Source organism: Neolamprologus brichardi, chromosome 12, assembly GCF_056152115.1.
Source record: "Neolamprologus brichardi isolate AB-2024 chromosome 12, ASM5615211v1, whole genome shotgun sequence".
In the NCBI taxonomy this organism is placed as follows: domain Eukaryota; kingdom Metazoa; phylum Chordata; class Actinopteri; order Cichliformes; family Cichlidae; genus Neolamprologus; species Neolamprologus brichardi.
In genome coordinates this window covers 37,252,021-37,269,171 of record NC_142115.1, presented here as the reverse complement: position 1 = coordinate 37,269,171, position 17,151 = coordinate 37,252,021, and the positions used below count along the sequence as shown (strand labels likewise).

The 17,151-nt window shown below is 38.8% G+C and overlaps 1 protein-coding gene across 2 annotated transcripts; it reads right to left on the bottom strand.

The window, feature by feature from the left end:
• Positions 1-6,184: 6,184 nt before the first annotated feature.
• Positions 6,185-15,382, bottom strand: LOC102786445 (GTPase IMAP family member 8-like). 2 transcript variants are annotated; one of them, XM_087849523.1, is made up of 4 exons: positions 15,081-15,382; positions 14,557-14,616; positions 11,352-11,960; positions 6,185-9,424 (listed from the first exon to the last, which is right to left on the bottom strand). In XM_087849523.1, exons 1-4 carry the CDS (start codon positions 15,094-15,096, stop codon positions 6,666-6,668), a joined length of 3,444 nt encoding a protein of 1,147 aa, XP_087705649.1. In that variant the 5' UTR covers positions 15,097-15,382; the 3' UTR covers positions 6,185-6,665. The 2 variants fall into 2 exon arrangements, with proteins under 2 accessions (XP_087705649.1, XP_087705648.1); XM_087849522.1 differs by lacking the exon at positions 15,081-15,382 and having other exon boundaries at positions 14,557-14,756.
• Between the last annotated feature and the right edge of the window lie 1,769 nt (positions 15,383-17,151).

The following is a 17,151-nucleotide window of genomic DNA, read 5'->3' as shown; positions in this document are numbered from 1 at the left end:
AAAGCCTTTATAATAAACTTAAACCTACACCATCCTCCCTATTGTGGTATACTGAACAGTACTTAGCAAAATATAAAACAACCTAATTTGTAATTAGATATACCTCACGAATAAGGTTGCCAACTCTCAGCTAAAAAAGAAAATAAAAAAATAGGGAACCACTCCCCCACCCTCTGCCCCAACATGCTTAATTGACAAAACCGATTTTAATTGAATGCACGTATAAAACAAATGCAGAGAAATCTATTATTTTTCTCCAGTAATTAAATAGAATCAACATCTTTCTCCAACAGATTTGTAGAGGAGGAATCAGGAGTCAACATGATGGAGGAGGGCAGAAAGGCCAGAGAGGAGGCAGCCCCGGAGGAGAAGGGGGTGTGGAAGAGCCGAGGAGCATGGGAGCATGGGAGGAAGGAGGTCTGTGGAGAGGACCCAAGGGAAGACCTGTGCTGACTGCAAAACTGGCAAAACAGAAGATCGCCGAAGCCCATGTGCTCGGTCATGTGGGTGTAGCCCAGACGGAGAGACATCTGTGCCATTGGTGGCACCCATTTTTGAAAGATATGATTAAGGAGAAAGCCAGGACGTGCTTGATCTGTGGGAGGCGCAATCACAGTCACACTCTGTGTAGTTATGCTGCCTTGTGATGTCCCAGCTACTGGCTGAGACTGGGTCACCTCTGGTGTAGCTGCCATTGATTGAGGCTGAGTCACTCCTATGGTGGGTCCCTCTGCCTGCCGGAAGAGAAAGAACAGACCATGCTGATGCAGTGGCCACACTTGCGACTCTTCCTGACACTCTGTGGTCAGCAGGACCCACAGATGTGGGCCTGGCAACTTTATTTCAGCTGAAGTCAATGGACTCAATGATAAGGATAATCAATTCAAATGCAAAGAGGTCCAGTTAGAGAGAACATCCTTAAACAAAGATTCAAAGTGTTTCATGTCGTATGTACAAGAAAAAAAAGCATTTCTCTGTGCAATGAAAGTCTTTCTTTGCTTCCACACACAAATGCCGGTTAGGTTTCAGAAGATCATAAAGTTCCACATACATTATAATTCAATACAAGATTTATATTGAAGTAGCCTAACAGTGGTATCAGTGTCTGCAGTCAACAAATGTCAAATAAAGAAAGTACAGTTTAGCAATAATTATTATTAATTTTCACAAAGAAGGAGCAGAGAATAAATTAGAAACATCAAACAGTTCAGATCTGAACTGCAGCCCGCCTGTTGGTGACCAAGGCTCTATGATGTGTTGCACTGAAGTGTCAAACAACACCCAGCAGCACAAACCACAGGTGTTAAAACAAATCACCCATCAGTTCACATCTCTATTTTTGCTGACTCATGGTTGGATCACATCCTGTGAGCTCAACAGAAAATGCTCGGTGCTTTTAAGAACCTGATAAAAGAGAGAGAAGAAGAAATGTTCTGCTGAGAAAAGTATTTTTATCTCATGTGTTGTCACAGTCTGCGCTGGCAGACCGGGGGGTTTGTGGGGACAGAGGACCCAAATGCTGGACTCTTGGAAGCAGACAGTGTGTTTGTTTACAGTGTCGTTGTGGTGGAATTAAGGCACGACAGGTCCAAGGATCATAGTTTTGAGCCAAAAATACACAAGTCCAGAAACTATTCCTGAGCCCAGCTCCCTGACATGTGTGGAGCAACACAGTTTAATAAAAAGAGCTGATCAATGTCAACTAAACATGAGCAAGTTATGTGACTTTACCAAATTAAAAACATTTCAAAAATACATTAAAAATATTTTAAAAAATACATAAAGCAAATAATAATAATAACAAATATGCAAACAAAAGACAAAAAAGCCCAGATTATATAAGTAAGTTTTCATTTATTTATTTCCCACATATGAGGACCTGACTGTGCTCACTCAATAATTACGCCTTATACAATAAAACAATGTGACCAATAAATAATGGAAGAAATTCCAACACAGTACAGAGAGTTGGGGAATGGCTGCAATCACAGCATTGTAAGATGGTGACAGATGGACCCTTGGGCCCCCTCCTCCATTCAGAGATGGTCTTTCCCTTTTCACATAAATGGACTCCTTGACTCCGCCCTCAAACCAGCGTTCCTCCCTGTCCTGGATGTGAACATCCTCATCATTGATTGATTGATTGAGTCCTGGCCTGACATGTTGTGCCATCCTCTTTGCCAGAGGGTGTGTGGTCTCCCCGATGTATGAATCCTGGCAATCCTCCTAGTACTTCACAGCATACATATGTTACTCTGTTTGTGTCGGGGGACCTGATCCTTGGGTGGACCAGTTTTTGCCACAACATGTTTTGGGCTTTAAAAGCCACAGCGACACTGTTTAGAAAAAATGCTTCACCTCCTTTGTTTAGTGTTTGGTTATGTGAGATTATTGCATGTTTGTATATTGAAGAGGTTCGTTATCGTCTGGCTTAAATTCACTTTAAGTTTGCCAAAATCTGGGGCCTTTTCTCAAATATATTTGTAGCCCTGTCTGAAATTATTCAGGCATACAGGGTAAAGAAAAAACATCTACTGTTATAAAAAAATGGTTAAAATATAAATAGTTGATAAAAGGTTTAAAAATCATATGCTTTGGTACAAATGTAATTTCATTTACAGTTAAGAGTCCAATAAATAAAAGGGTTTCATGATTTAGAGTTCATTTTCTGTGCAGAATCAATATGTCGGGGTGTAACCTAATTTTATTTACCCATCTAATGTCAGTTATCTTAATGTTGTATTGTCATTGGTTGTTTGTGCTGACGAGCCAGTCAATGTCACTCTTCTCTGTTATGGGGGCGGGACGAGTGGTTAAGTTTGTGTGAATCTGTGGGAGCGGACACAGAAGCTAAGTCCGAAGAGAGAGATGTCGTAAGTCAAACGTGGTGTGGATTTTACATCTAAGAGTATCATTTAGGTCGACTACCCGTGGTCCTGATATTTCTTATTTGTGATCTGCAAGAATGAGTCTGTGTGCCTTGACATTTGTACTGTAACTATTCGTTATAGTGGTAAAATGGCGCGATATGTGATGCTAACTAGCGGCTTGCTAATTAGCGCAGCTTACCGCGTTATGTGCTGTGATGCCATGCTGTATATTTAGCTCTGTGATTTTCAGTCAAAGCATGCTAATGCTAAATCGTTATGTGATAGCATTTGGTATTGTAGCTCAAGTGTTTTAATATGTTTAGAAGCCGAGGGACGCTCTGAAAGGAGAGGGAGAGAGAGGTTTCTGCCCGGATGGACCCTGCTGTTTTCTGGCCCCTGACTGTCTTCACTACTGGTGAACTAACTGCTAACTGCCCGTTTCTGATTGCCCCACTAACAAACTCATTGGACTCGTGAGTACTAACTGGAACTAAAGTGCACGTATTTTGTTTATGGCTCAGTTTGAGTGAAGCGGAAATCAGTTTTAGGCCTCACCGCACCCGAACTTCGAATCAGGCCTGCAACAAGCACTGTGCTACCGGTGTGGTGTGGACAGGTTAAAGTGTGTGTGTGTGTGTGTGTGTGTGTGTGGGCCCACTGTTACAAATTTGGTTTAAATTGAGAAAAGTGTGTAGTTGTAATCAAAGTTATTATCAAAGGTTGAAATTCATCCCTGTTAAAGGTGTGAGCTGTTGTAACTGAATTAACAGTTGGCACCTAAGAACGAGGTATTTTGTGTTGATAATCTTTTATTGAAAACCCATGTAGTCACTTTTACAGTATTTTTGTTTGTTTATTTGAATTCAATTTGTTTTATAAAAGTAACTGTTTATTTTATTCATTTCTTTGTTGTCTAAATAAATACCCGGTGAGGGATTTAATTTGTGTATAATACAGTTGTGGTGGTCCTTATTAATTCAATTAGAGTGTATCAGGTATCCTTATTAGTAACACTACGAACCCAGGCCCAGTCTCATTGTACTATATACTCTAGCTTTACCATAGCTACGTGGGACCTGGGTTACATATTAATGGGGATTCGGAACTGAAGAAGCTTCTCGGATGAAGGTGAAACGTCTTCAAGTAACTTAAAGAAGTCCAGACGCTTTTCTTTGCAAGCTCCTTTGACTACGATGACCTGGATGACTGAGAACCTTCACAGATGTCAGTATTTTACGCGTCAGGAGTGAGAACGGGTGCGTAGTCCCAGGTGGGGCTGTGGGACATGTAAATGACAAGGACCTGGTTTAATTTTGATTTTTCACTGGAGTGCATAGATCTGGTTACATATATTGAGAAATTAATTTGCAGATTCTGATCCGTCGGCGCGTGCACGCTCTGTGTTTACGTCATTGTGCAGAATCGGTGTTCCTGCTCTCATTTACTGTTTTAGCTGTTTGGTGGTTGTTGAAATTTGAGGTTCAACCTGAGGTTCTGGCGTTTGGGGCAAAATAGATTTATATTTAAAAATCAATTCAGGACTTTAATGAATCGATTTTAATCGGAAAATCAATCAACAAAACCCACCCCTATGGAGCAACTGCATTTCTGCTTCCTCATATTATGTGGGTGTTCCACAAATGTGCAACTTGCTGCAGCTCTTCCTGTTAAATATTTACAGTTAGAAAAATCTTACATCAGTACAAAAACACATTTCTTTTGGCTCAACATGTCACCCAAGAGCACCGTATCAGTCAGAACAATAGAGTTTATCAAAAATACCCAACAACAAGAATAACAGTGGTAGATGCGTAATATTGGGAAAATTTAAAGTAATTATTGAACGTGAATTGTTTTAGTCAGCCTGATTTTATGTTTCTGGCCAATGAAATATGATTTTTTTTTCCTATTCTGAACACAATGATAATAAGCCTGGTTTACAAGCACGATGGCTGTTAAAGCCAACTTTTTATCCTCTCTCTGTCTGTCTTTCTCTCAACCCCATAAGGATCAAGTTATTTCAGTAAATATCTCACAGTACTCTGCGTGACAACATAACCTGCCTGAATGCAGTTCAGGTGGTGTAGTTTGTATCCATGGACCCTGCCGTGTCCCTCCAGTTGATCAATAAGAAATCCTGCCACCTCAATCGGATCGGACTCTTTCTCCTGTACAGTCCCGTGCGTTTTAGGTTTCTTCTAAGTGTCCGCATGCTTATCACAGTACTGTTCAAGCTGCTCAATAACAGCAAGATCTCCCCATGCCTCAGTCCAAGCATGAAATAGAACTTAATGAATTCAGATAAACGAGCCATTTTCTCGCACTCTGATCTGCACTGTCATCCACTTCACTATGTTTTAAGGCAAACGAATATATCGTGTTTGAACAATAAAAGATATGCTATAACATAAAAACTTTATTGTTCAAACAATATGATTATCACATTCTAACAATATAATATTTATATTGTTCGAATGTGAAAAATATATTGTTAGAACAAGTTTTCATGTTATAATGTGATATACCTCTATTTTTCTTTCGCTTGGGTGGCAGCTCTATGCTTCTGTAACTTGATCCAACAAAACTGAAGAACATTTTAGCCCTTTTAGATTATTTATAAAGAAAGTCTGCCATATATTCATATATGTTCCTGACTTTCCAGTAATCAGACTACACACGATACATTAATAGAAGGACATTTTATTTTTATAAAACATTCTTACATAATGACCAACAACTTTTTTATATTCACTCTGAATTTCCATGTGGGAACTATGGCACTACACGTGTATAGTATCCACCAATAAAATCAGAGTAAAAACTGTTCATAAGTCAATAAAAGTCAATAAAACATTTCCTACCCCTTAAATAATTATATCAAACTCTATATAAACACAGCGCTCAAATAAATGCATACAAAGACACATTAGAAAATAATGTAATAACATCATATAATTTCTTTAAACCCTCAATATCAGTAATTATTATGTGCATGTATTTTGATATTTACCAGTTTTATATCTAAATTTATGTTATCTTATTGTTTACAAAGTAAATTTTTCACAGCTATTTTTTTCCTATTTAAATGAATACGACTTGCAAAGAACACATCAGAAATTATTATGTTTTTAATCCTGCCATAAAATGTTTGTGGCTCATTTAATACAAATCATGCAATTAATATTTCAAATACATCATCTGTAAACTGTTCAGTATTTCCAGGTTTGCAGTGGAAATCATAAACAGACAATAATTTGGTGAATTACTTTGAATTACTTTTACTTTCAAACGGAGAAGATTAATGTCTTCTTTTTTTTTTCCCGTGTCCCGTTTGGATCTTTAGCCTTCAGAATTGTTGTCTTAAGGCCAAGAAAAATGCCAAGCGGATTTATTTTACCAAGTGGATCATCATGGCCTTGCCATATTGGTCCATTTGATTTTATGAGAGCACCGCCTGCTGGGCACAATAGTAAAAACACTCCTACTGTAAAAATATGGCTCTAATAATAAACACTAATGTTTGTGTCTTGCAGACACTGCTGCCTTTCCAGAGTCTAAAAATTAAAAATGACAGATTTCAGCAGTCTTCTTCATTGCAGCGATTTTGCATTTTGCTGCTTTGTTACTTAAAAAAACAAACAAACAAAAGTGGTGCTCTCTCTGTCACTCACTCTCTGGTCTGAGGCAACTGTAGGTCCTCTGTGATGTTCCATGTTTTATTTTATGTTCACTTTCAAACACTGGTATGAAACTCATGTGTTCTTCTCTGTTTTACTGCTGCACTGTTTAAAGTCATCAGGCTATGATGCATTTATGTTTTTGTTTATATTTGTTAATTTCTTCTTCATGCTTTTTCTGCATTTCCTCCAATTCTTTCTTTAGTCTTTCTTCTTTGTCACTGGAGAGCTTATGCAAATGAGAATACTCATGTTTGTGTTTCTCATGCTTTTGCATTAACATCTTATATGTTTCCTTCAGATCCCTTATCTCCTCATTATATTTCTCTATCAGAGATTCAAAGTCACTGATGTATTTCTCTTTGAAGTCATTGAGCTCTTCAGCTTGATTTCTGGCCTCGTCTTCATATTTCTGCTTCATTTGTTTCATTCTTGTCTTGTTGTCATTCTCTAATGCTCTTCTTTTTCCTTCCTCCTGTTCTATTCTGACACAGTCATCTTTTATTCTTCTGTGATAATCTTCTTTTTCCTTTTCATATTTTTCTGTCAGCTTTTTGATTTTCTTATCTTCTGCTTCTCGTCTCTGTTTACTTTCTTTATACCTATTGTCCCACCATTCTTTCCTTTCCATCTCCCAGGCCTCTCTCTCTCTTCTCATTTCTTCTCTGTTTTGCTCCAGCTCTCTGATGAGCTCTTCCTTTGATTCTGATTTTATTTGGTTTTCCAAAGTTTCCAGTTTTAGTTTCCATAGTTGTTGTTGAGTTTCTTCCTGTTCTTTCCTCTTTCTCTCCTCATCTCCTCTGATTTTCTGTTCTCGCTCTCTCTCTTCTCGCTCCTGGTTAATGCGTTCCTCCATCTGCTTGAGTTTTTTCAAGCTCTGCTCTTTCTCAGATTCAAATTTAGAGATCTGTTCTTCCATTTCTCTTTTTATTTTTTGCATTTCTTCTTCATGTTTCCTTTTAAGCTCCTCCCTCTCTCTCTTCATGTCTTCATCCTTCTGTTTCAGTATCCTCTCCATCTCCTTCTGTATTGCTGCCTCAGCCTCTTGGAACATCTCAGTGGTGTAGTATCCGCCATAGTTGTCTTTCAACATGGCTTCAATTTTCATCAGCAGGTCTGACACTTGTCTACGGTTTTTCGGATCTTTGTTGTTGAAGACGTGGTATCTGCCTCCACAGTCATTAATCAGAGTTTTTACAAAATCAGGACAGTCTTCTTCTATGTAACGTTCAATGGATGTGTCTTCAAGCTCATCTCCTCTGGTGAAGGTAACAATGATGAAGTTTCCTGACTTCTTTCCAAAAATCTCTTTGATCTTTTTCACGGCTTCTTTTTCTTCCTCTGTAAATCGACCGATCTGCAGCACCAGTAAGAACACGTGAGGGCCAGGAGACAACATGCTGATACAGTTCAGAAGCTCCTGTCGAACTTCATCATTGTTCAGAGTCGTGTCAAACAAGCCGGGGGTGTCGACCACAACAACAGGACGTCTATCAATCTCTCCTGCTGCTTTCTGACATTCTCTGGTCACAGATTTCCCACTGGCTTTGGATGAAAATTCCTTTCTCTGCAAAATGGTGTTTGCAGTTGCACTTTTCCCACTGCCAGTTTTTCCAAGCAGCACCATCCTGATGGACTGTTCAGTTTGAATTCCATAATCAGGTAAAGCCACACTCCTGCGTTTAACTTCCTGCAGTTCAGCTTTAATTCTTGCCACCTTCTCCATCTGAGCTTTGGTGAACATGTCCCTTGTGAAGCATTTGGATCCTTCAGCTCTCATATTTTCCACTTCATGCAGAAGGTTCATGATGGTTCGCCTTTTCTTGATGTTGAGAATAACATATCGTCCTCCCCAACTCTGACAGAGCTTCTGAATGTCTTTGTCTTGTCTTACAAAGTTAAGAACAGCTGGATCTGTAGGATCTGAGTCCACAGTGAACAGAATCACGGTGAAGTCATTGACTCGAGAGCTGAATGTGTCCTGGATGGTCTCTAACTCTCCCTTGTCTTCATCAGTGAGGGGAGCCACAGGTAGGACCAGGATGAAGGCATGGACACCCTCAGGATCACAGAGGGAGATACACCTGAGTGATTCCTCCATCACTGCCTCCTGAGGTTTTCCATACAAGGCAGGCAGCTCCACCAGGGAAACCCAACGTCCACACACCTCTCCCTGATGTTTAACACACTCTGATGAGTTGGAGACTGAATGAAGCTCAGTCTGACCTAAAATGGCCTTGGCTGCTGACGTCTTCCCTGCTCCTCTCCTCCCACACAGAACCAGGTTCACACTGGACTTCAGATTGGGTTTAACCTCTTCTTTTAATAGACCAAGGTTTAACGATGGTCTCTCGCTGTCAAACTCTTCAGCGACTGTGAGGAATTTTCCTTTGTTCTGATGTATTATTTTTTCAATCTTATCCATTAACTGCTCATGATCATCTTCATTCATGTTGTAACGTCGACCTTCACAATCTTTAAGGAGTGATGTAAGAGCAAAACTTGTCTCCACATGTGTGACGATCACCATCGAGTGTTTAAAGGTGTAGTCACCAAACAAACTCAGGATGAACTTCAGAGCTTTTCTGTTCTCCTCAGTGAAATCAGAAGGTTTCACCAGGAGCAGCAGAACATTTGGTCCAGGAGGACAAAGACTCACACAGCTCTTCATCTCTTCATTCATGGCCTTCAAAGACTTACCAAAGAGGTTAGGAGTTTTCACTACTATAACTGGTTGTCCTTTCCACTCTCCCTGAACAACTTGCCTTGTGTGAGAATATCTTGAAATATCAAAACCTGTTTTCTTCACAATAAAGTTACATAGTGCTGTCTTCTTCGCTGAGCTTCCTCCACAGAGCATAATCCTGAGTGCACATCCTGTAAAGGACAAAACAGACAAACACTGAAAATTACTTTCACAAATTCCTGTAAGCAGTCTGACTGATGTTAGCATGATCCTAAAATACTTTTCCAACACAAAAACTATTACAAATTCCTCATCAGAACAACATTTAACTTGAATGGACTTCCCATATTACATCTTTAGTCATACATTCCTTTCTTTGATTAATGCTCCATAAATATTGCTTCTGGTACTTTCTGGGTTACAAAGATGGAGTTTCATAACAAATTCTTATTTTTCCTGGCTTTGTGTTAAAATTAAACACGTTGACACAACAAGTGCTGCCCAATGTAAAGGCAAGAAACACATTTAAAGACTAAAGATTTCCTTTTCTCGATAGTTTACTCTGCGTGACCCAAATTTCTAAACTTAAGCTTGATTTTTTTAGGTTCCTTCAATGTAAATAGTAGAGATGGTCCGATCCGATATTACCTATCGGTATCTGTCCGATACTGACCTAAATTACTGGATCGGATATTAGAGAGAAATAAAAAATGTAATCCGATCCATTAAATATCACGAAAGCACCTCACAAAACTTGTGACATGGCGCAACTCAGTTCATAACCGTAGCACATCAGTATGCGTCACGTGATTGAGCGGCTGTGGTGTGCGAGGCCTGTTGGTGGTCTGGTTGAGTATTTGTAGCCTCGCTACCAAACCAGCATTTCATCTCCGAGGACGTTTTCCCAGAGAGAAGTAAAGCAAGTGTGTAAGTTCATCTCTGAATGTTTGTAAAGCATTTTCACGTTAAGCTTAACAACCGATATATGGAGCGACTGCCTCTTCTCTCTCTCTCCTGCTGCTACTTCAGTCATGAAACTGATCAATGATCAGCTGATCGGTTTTGGTGTCGCAAGTCCGTCTCTCTTGTTTGTTTATCGCCCACTTCGCACCAGAAAAAGGAAACAACAGCAGCACGTTTAAGCTTGATAAGCTGTTGTTAGAATTTATTTAATATTACTTTCTACACCAAGATCGTTTTCTACAGCTGACGTAACTGTGCAGGGGCGGATCTAGCAAAGTTTAGCCAGGGGGGCCGATAGGGCATTAACAGGGAAAAGGGGGCACAAAGACATACTTTTCTTTCTTATTCTCATTTAAAATGTCGAGCTTTTAATAAATAATTATCCGAATCTTACACCCAAAGTTTTAATCTGATATAAAATGTATATTTTAAAAAAGTCCATTACTGTATATAGTAACTAATAAGTCTAATATACCCTAGTAAGCTATACTACTTTTTCCCTTTGGGAAGATACCATCTGTGCAGTCTGCAATTCTGTTGAAGAAAGATGTTGAATCTATTTAATTATTCTTGGAAAATAATTTATTTCTGTGCATTTTTTTTCACACTGCATCAAATTAAAGTTGATTACGTCGATTAAGCATCTTGAGGTGGAGGGGGGTTCCTTTTTTTTTTTTTTTTTTTTTTTTTGCTGGGAGTTTGCAACCCTATTAGTTCGGTTGCTTAATATTTCTGCTAAGTACTCTTTAAAATACCAGAATAGGGAGAATGGAGCAGGTTTAAGTTTATTAGATTGATCAGTGTTGCTGAACTATGAAATATTTTGGGTGCAGTGTATTGGTTTGTTTTTTTTTTTTTTTTGTTTTTTTTTACATACAGGAATAACAGAATAGCTTTAGTGTTTTTTTTTTAACTTGAGTATAAACTTGTTCAAAATGCAGCAAGATATTAAAAAAACAGTTCTATTGTTAAAAAAAAAAAAACACACTATATCGGATTCATCATCAGACATAAAAAAATTATGCCGACTTTTATCCTGTATAGTTAGTGAATATGGTCTTTTTTTAAATCCTTTTGAGAAAGCCTCCTGACATGTTAAAATAATATTAGGAAGATTATTTTTCCACATTATCTTAAAAAATGTTTTAAACTTACCAACAGATTTAGCATAATGTCTATTAACAGGAGCATCTTTCCTTTGATCAGTGCTGGAGTGATGACAGATGATATGTTTTCCATTGTTCATTTCTACAATGCGTTCCATGTTTTCTAGTAACTCCCGAATGTTGAGGTTTTCAAGCTGCAGTGACTTGTTTTTACATCTTTGTATCATTTCCTGTATAGCTGCATAATACATGAGCATATACCCTAAACCTGGACGCCTCTCTCTGGGTGGTGATATCAGAACCAGTGAATGATCAAAGGAATGATCACTGAAGAAGTTCAGGACTTTGCAGAGTCTCGTTTTTTGATGCTCAGTGAAATCTTCAGGCTGTAGAACCAGAAGGAACTCATGAGGTCCAGGATCAGAGAGCCTCACACAGTTTTCTACATGTTCCTTTATTTTGTCCTCTGAGATGTTTGGATGAAGCAGGTCTGGAGTGTTGATGAGAAATATTTCTTTCCCTTGAATCTGACCACTGACTCTCACACATTGGTCCAGTTCTTCCTCAGGGTTGAACTTGTTCTCTCCCAGTATAAAGTTCCCCACTGAGCTCCTCTCAAACCAGCTGTTCCCCAGCAGGACAGCTCTGAGCTCAGACACTGAAATGACAGCAAACACAAACACTGAACAAAGAATCTTTCAAAGTTAATACAAGCAGCAACAACATTATATCATAGGTTTTAAAAAATCTAATTTTAATGATTTTACCACTTGTAATCACTGAGTTGTAATTATTGAAAAAGGTGCAAAAATTGTCATTTTGTTTAAATATGTGTTATTTCTTTCTCGTATTTATGGACCATTACTGAACCATAGATATATATTCATTAGGGGTGCAATGATACTCGTATTGATATTGAACCGTTCGATACAGTTCTTTCGGTTCGGTACGCATATGTATCGAACAATACAAAATTTTTCATTTATTTTATCAACTTTCCTTCTGACGGTGCTGTCTGTGTTGAGCGCTCAGTGAATCTGCGCTCGACAGTGCAGCCTAGGCGGAGTAGTCGAACGCAGATTCACTGAGCGCAGGGCAAGCTAGCGAGACAGAAGCTAAGCTCGTTGCTACATGTTAAATTGAATCTCCCCCACCCTCATTCAGATCTGGCGTTTGGAACTATTTTGGTCTTCATGTGACGTATGACCCTGAAGGTAAGCGCGTCATGGACAAAAGTAAAACAGTATGTCGGATGTGCCACGCAATGCTAAATTACATGGGTGGGAACTAGTGCGTTAGCGCAGTTAGCTCATTAACGTGTTAGCCGTCCAGCCCCACGCACGGGGCGATCCGTGGTAGCTCGTTAACGGAGATTTGCCGTGTTGTGACCTTAACGTCATTTCAGATTAACGCTGACAGCACTAGTGGGAACACAACGAATATGACTGCACATTTACTCTGACATCATCCTCGTGCAAAGACAAGTGGAAGCAGACAAAAACAACAAGCACGCATGCTACAAACTTTACCCGAGTCATTTAGACAGCCGTTAGCACATGATTCTCCTTATGGGGACCTGATATGTTTAATATGCTGCTGAGAATATAGCCCAGAAGAAGCGTATAGTAGAGCTTTTATTTTGGAAAGAGACATTTCTCTGTAATAAACTCTCTTTTCCAAAGATGAGGGATTTACCAATCAGATACAGGGCTCGCAAGTCAGGCTACCAAAATCTATCTCTGCCCTGCCCGTCGGCCTATCATTAGGAAGGAAAAAATATGTCAATGCTTTTGCATTCTTTCGGAAATGTAGCTGGGTAATTATGTCATTGGCATCAGTGAGCCACTGTCAATATGTGACATATTGAAATCGCGTTTGAATTTGCTTGTTTTTTGCTTTCACTTTGCAATCGCGCGAACTGTGTATAGAGAGCGACAGCACTGATTGGTGAGTGATGATAATTTGCGCACCAATTCCTCTGACATCATCTTATCAATCGTTAGCTTACTATGCAAACATGACAAGTGAAATCTCCCGCAGCTTAAACATGTGAGAGGTTGATCGCGCAGAGAATCGCTGAGCGTTATGTGAGTGCGTGTGTAAAAGCAGCAGGATATATATTTTAGTTCTGCTGAGCCAAATAAGACAGGTCAGGGTGAAGAAGTGACAGCCAAAGAAAAGCTTACCACAAAACGGAAAAGTTATGACAAATCAGACTATAAGGCAAAAAGAAAGTGCAGCTTTATGGTTTCATGGACAAAAGAATTTCTGTGGCTGCAACATGACGAGCTAAATAACCAGGGCTGCACATAAGTGGTCCGCAGGTGCGCATTCGCTGTCAAAATAAAAAACGCGCACAAGATAAGAAGTTGCAACGCGTGTTTGCATACATAAGATTTTCAGGAGGAGGACAGACATTTGTTTAGAACTCTTAAAGATGTCGAAGAAGCTCCTTTAAACAATTACTTTGGTGTTCCTCCACCTCCAAAGAAATGTCAGGAGTCCGAACCACAAAAGAAGCGCGTATTCTTGGAAAAGTGGTTGCAGGAGGTGAGCTGGCTTCAAACAAATGATGAACGCACAGAGATGTGGTGCAGAATGTGCCGTGAAAATTTAATAAATGACAAATTAAAAAGGCATGAACATTTTTTTGTATCGAAAAAATATCGAACCGTGACACCAAAGTATCGAACCGAACCGAACCGTGAATTTTGTGTATCGTTGCACCCCTAATATTCATATATGAGAATACTACATAAAGTTTGAGAGCTGAAAAATAAAATTAACCTCTGTTAAAAGCTCAGTTTTACATCCACAGAATCTGAAGACCTTTTTTTTTTCTTGTTTGGCACAATTTTATTTCTATAATCTCTTTTGATCATCATTACCACAGGATACATCACAGTTTCAATAAATTGCACCAACTTCATGTCTGTGGCATAGAGCTACATAAACACTGGTATCCTGAGTGTTTGATCTGTTAACATGAAGTTAAGGAGACATTTGCTGTAACCTCTCCCAGAAATGACCCCCAAAGTTTACATAAAATAGTTTTCTTCACTTTTCTATACATTATATGAGCTTTAAATGTAAAGAGAGAAAGCAGAATCCGTGCAATAGGGGTTTTCATTATTCCAAACAGGCTTCACACTTCCTGCTATATTTGGTCTTCACCTGCTCCTTTCTAATGTGTTCCACCTTAAATTGCCCAGTTAAAGTTTGCTTTAAACATATTATTTTCTTTAAAAACTCACTGATGGGTGGCAGAAGTTTGATGCTGTTCCTGCGACGTCTGGGAAAAGTGTCTTGTGGTCCTGCAAAGATAAAGAAATACATAACTCTCCTTTTATTATTATTAGTAGTAGTTTATGAATTGAGACGTGTTATCCTGCAATGACTAAATCAGATGGAACAAAGCACTTTTAATGTCAACGGCTGACTGCATGAACAGATCACATTAGTTCTGGGAAAGATTATTAAACATGACTGTTAATTTTCAGAAAATCCATTCTGTCAAATGTTATTGGTTAAACACATTGTTAAAGCATGTTACATGCAACACAGCATCCTGGTTCAGCAAAGACACTCAGATGAGATCTGCTGTAAAATATTAACCTGTAGTCACATCGTTTATCCTCTAATAATCACTTTTTCTTCATTTTTTTCACATTTCTCCAAACAGGAGAAACCAAGAAACAATTAAATTATTGTCAAAAAGTGCTTGTAGAGGGAGGTAACTCACAGGTACTGCATGTAAGTGTGACAAAGTAAGACTCACCAGATGCTGCTGCCATGCTGTCATTGAGCTGCAGAACTCACTGACTGTGGAGTTAAAAAGAAAAAACAACAATGACAGAGAAAACTGTTTGTTTTTCATGTTTGAACCTCTGACATCGAAGGAGTTTTGCACAGACGGTGCTGGATACAGACACTTGGATGGTTTTATGTAAATATTCACAACCAAGCAAACAAAAACTAGTCTTCAGAAGCATGACTGCCTGTAAAACATGGCAGAAAGTCCCTTTCAGACTGTTGTTCACTTTAAGGTGAATGAAAGTACTCTCAATGAATCACATTCAGTTCTTCCAAATGAACTCTCCTTATTTGAGTCAAGAATAAAGATGTAATCTATCCATGAAGCCAGATAACACACACCAATGAGTTAAACTGCAGGAATGTCTTAAAGACATAAAGACCTGGATGGCCGCTAACTTTCTGCTTCTTAATTCAGATCAAACTGAGGTTATTGTACTTGGTACTGAAAAGCTTAGAAATATGGTATCTAACCAGATTCTTCCTCTGGATGGCATTACCTTGGCCTCCAGTAACACTGTGAGGAACCCTGGAGTCATTTTTGACCCGTCTGTAACAACTGAAAATAAAATAAATTATAACAACAAAGGTCAATCAAATGGACCAATACGGCAAGGCCGTGATGATCCACTTGGTAAAATAAATCCATTAGGTATCCTTGTTGGCCTTCAGACAACAATTCTGACGGCTAAAGAACCAAATGGGACAGGCAAAAAAAAAGCACTGTGCAGGGGCGGGTCTAGCAAAGCTTTGCCAGGGGGCCAGGTAGGGCATTAACAGGGAGAGGGGGTGTGGGGGATTAGAAATTATTTTACTGCTATTGTTAATAATCATCATCATTACCATTGCATTAATAATACAATCTGCAGTATTGATATTACATTCAGATGTTTAAACATATTGGTACCCAATTAGCCTTTATTACAGGTGCAGTTATAACCACTTTAAACTGTTGAGTTGAATCTATAATCTTAAATGCTTTTGAATGCTTGTTATAATCTGAAATGTGTACGTGCTGGCCTTCTGTCTGGTGGAAAAGGTTACAAGTTGAAACTGAGTGCAGTTCATGCTGACAAACACACAGTAAACTTTATCTCATTTATAGGTGAGAGGTTAATCATGTTTGCTTGTAACTCTAAAATTGTCTCTGCAAAAAGAGGAACAGTTTGATTTTCCAGACGGGAAGTGAAAGTCAGAATGTTGACAGGAAGCATCTGCTGTGGAGACGGAGACAATGTTATTTTAAACTGTCTTAAGTCATTGTGGTTTTGAAACCTATGTATGAACTGTATCTGAGTGACGTTTAAGGGCGTCAGTAAATTTAAGCCATGAAAGGTATAAAACACCTGCCTATGCTCTGTAAGTTGGGGATTGGCGCTGTCTGCGTACAGCGGCGGTCTTCCCACGCGTGTCATTAAAATCATCGTTTGACTCCACCCGGCCGGACCAGTGTTGTTATTATGGAAGTTGATTACCTCCTCTACCCCTCCTCAATATTGAACCTAACAGGGGGCACAAAGAAATACTTTCTTATTCTCATTTAAAATGTCTCGCTTTTATTAAATAATTATCTGAAGCTTACAACCAAAGTTTTTTGTTTGTTTGTTTGTTCTTCCGCTTGTCCCATTTGGCTCTTTTGACATCAGAATTATTGTCTAAAGGCAAAGAAAGATGCCCAACAGATTTACTTTGCCAAATGGACCATCCCAGCCTTGCCGTATTGGTCTATTTGATTCACCTTTGTTTTTATTGTTTATTTTATTTTATTTTCACTTGATAAACATGGGACAGACATGACTGGGGGAAAGAATGGGGGGAAAGAAAGAGAGGTAGGGAAAGAAAAACAGTGGGGAAGAGGAACGGGGATAAAGGGCAAAAAACAAAAACCAACAAAAAAAACAGACAAAAAAAATACATCTATCAATCACCTGGAGAAAGAAAAAAGAGAAAGCAAGCAAAAAAAAAAAAGATTAATATAATAAACAACATCATCGCGATAATCTATGTGAATATAACAGTAAATACTAAATATTAAA

Bases quoted from the DNA above. Each gene is read 5' to 3' on its own strand.
- LOC102786445 (XM_087849522.1), bottom strand. From the start codon at position 14,638: ATGTATTTCTTTATCTTTGCAGGACCACAAGACACTTTTCCCAGACGT. The intron at 11,961-14,556 runs GTGAGTTTTTAA...CTGTCATTTCAG, and splicing joins CAAACTTCTGCCACCCATCA to TGTCTGAGCTCAGAGCTGTC. The intron at 9,425-11,351 runs GTAAGTTTAAAA...TGTCCTTTACAG, and splicing joins ACATTATGCTAAATCTGTTG to GATGTGCACTCAGGATTATG.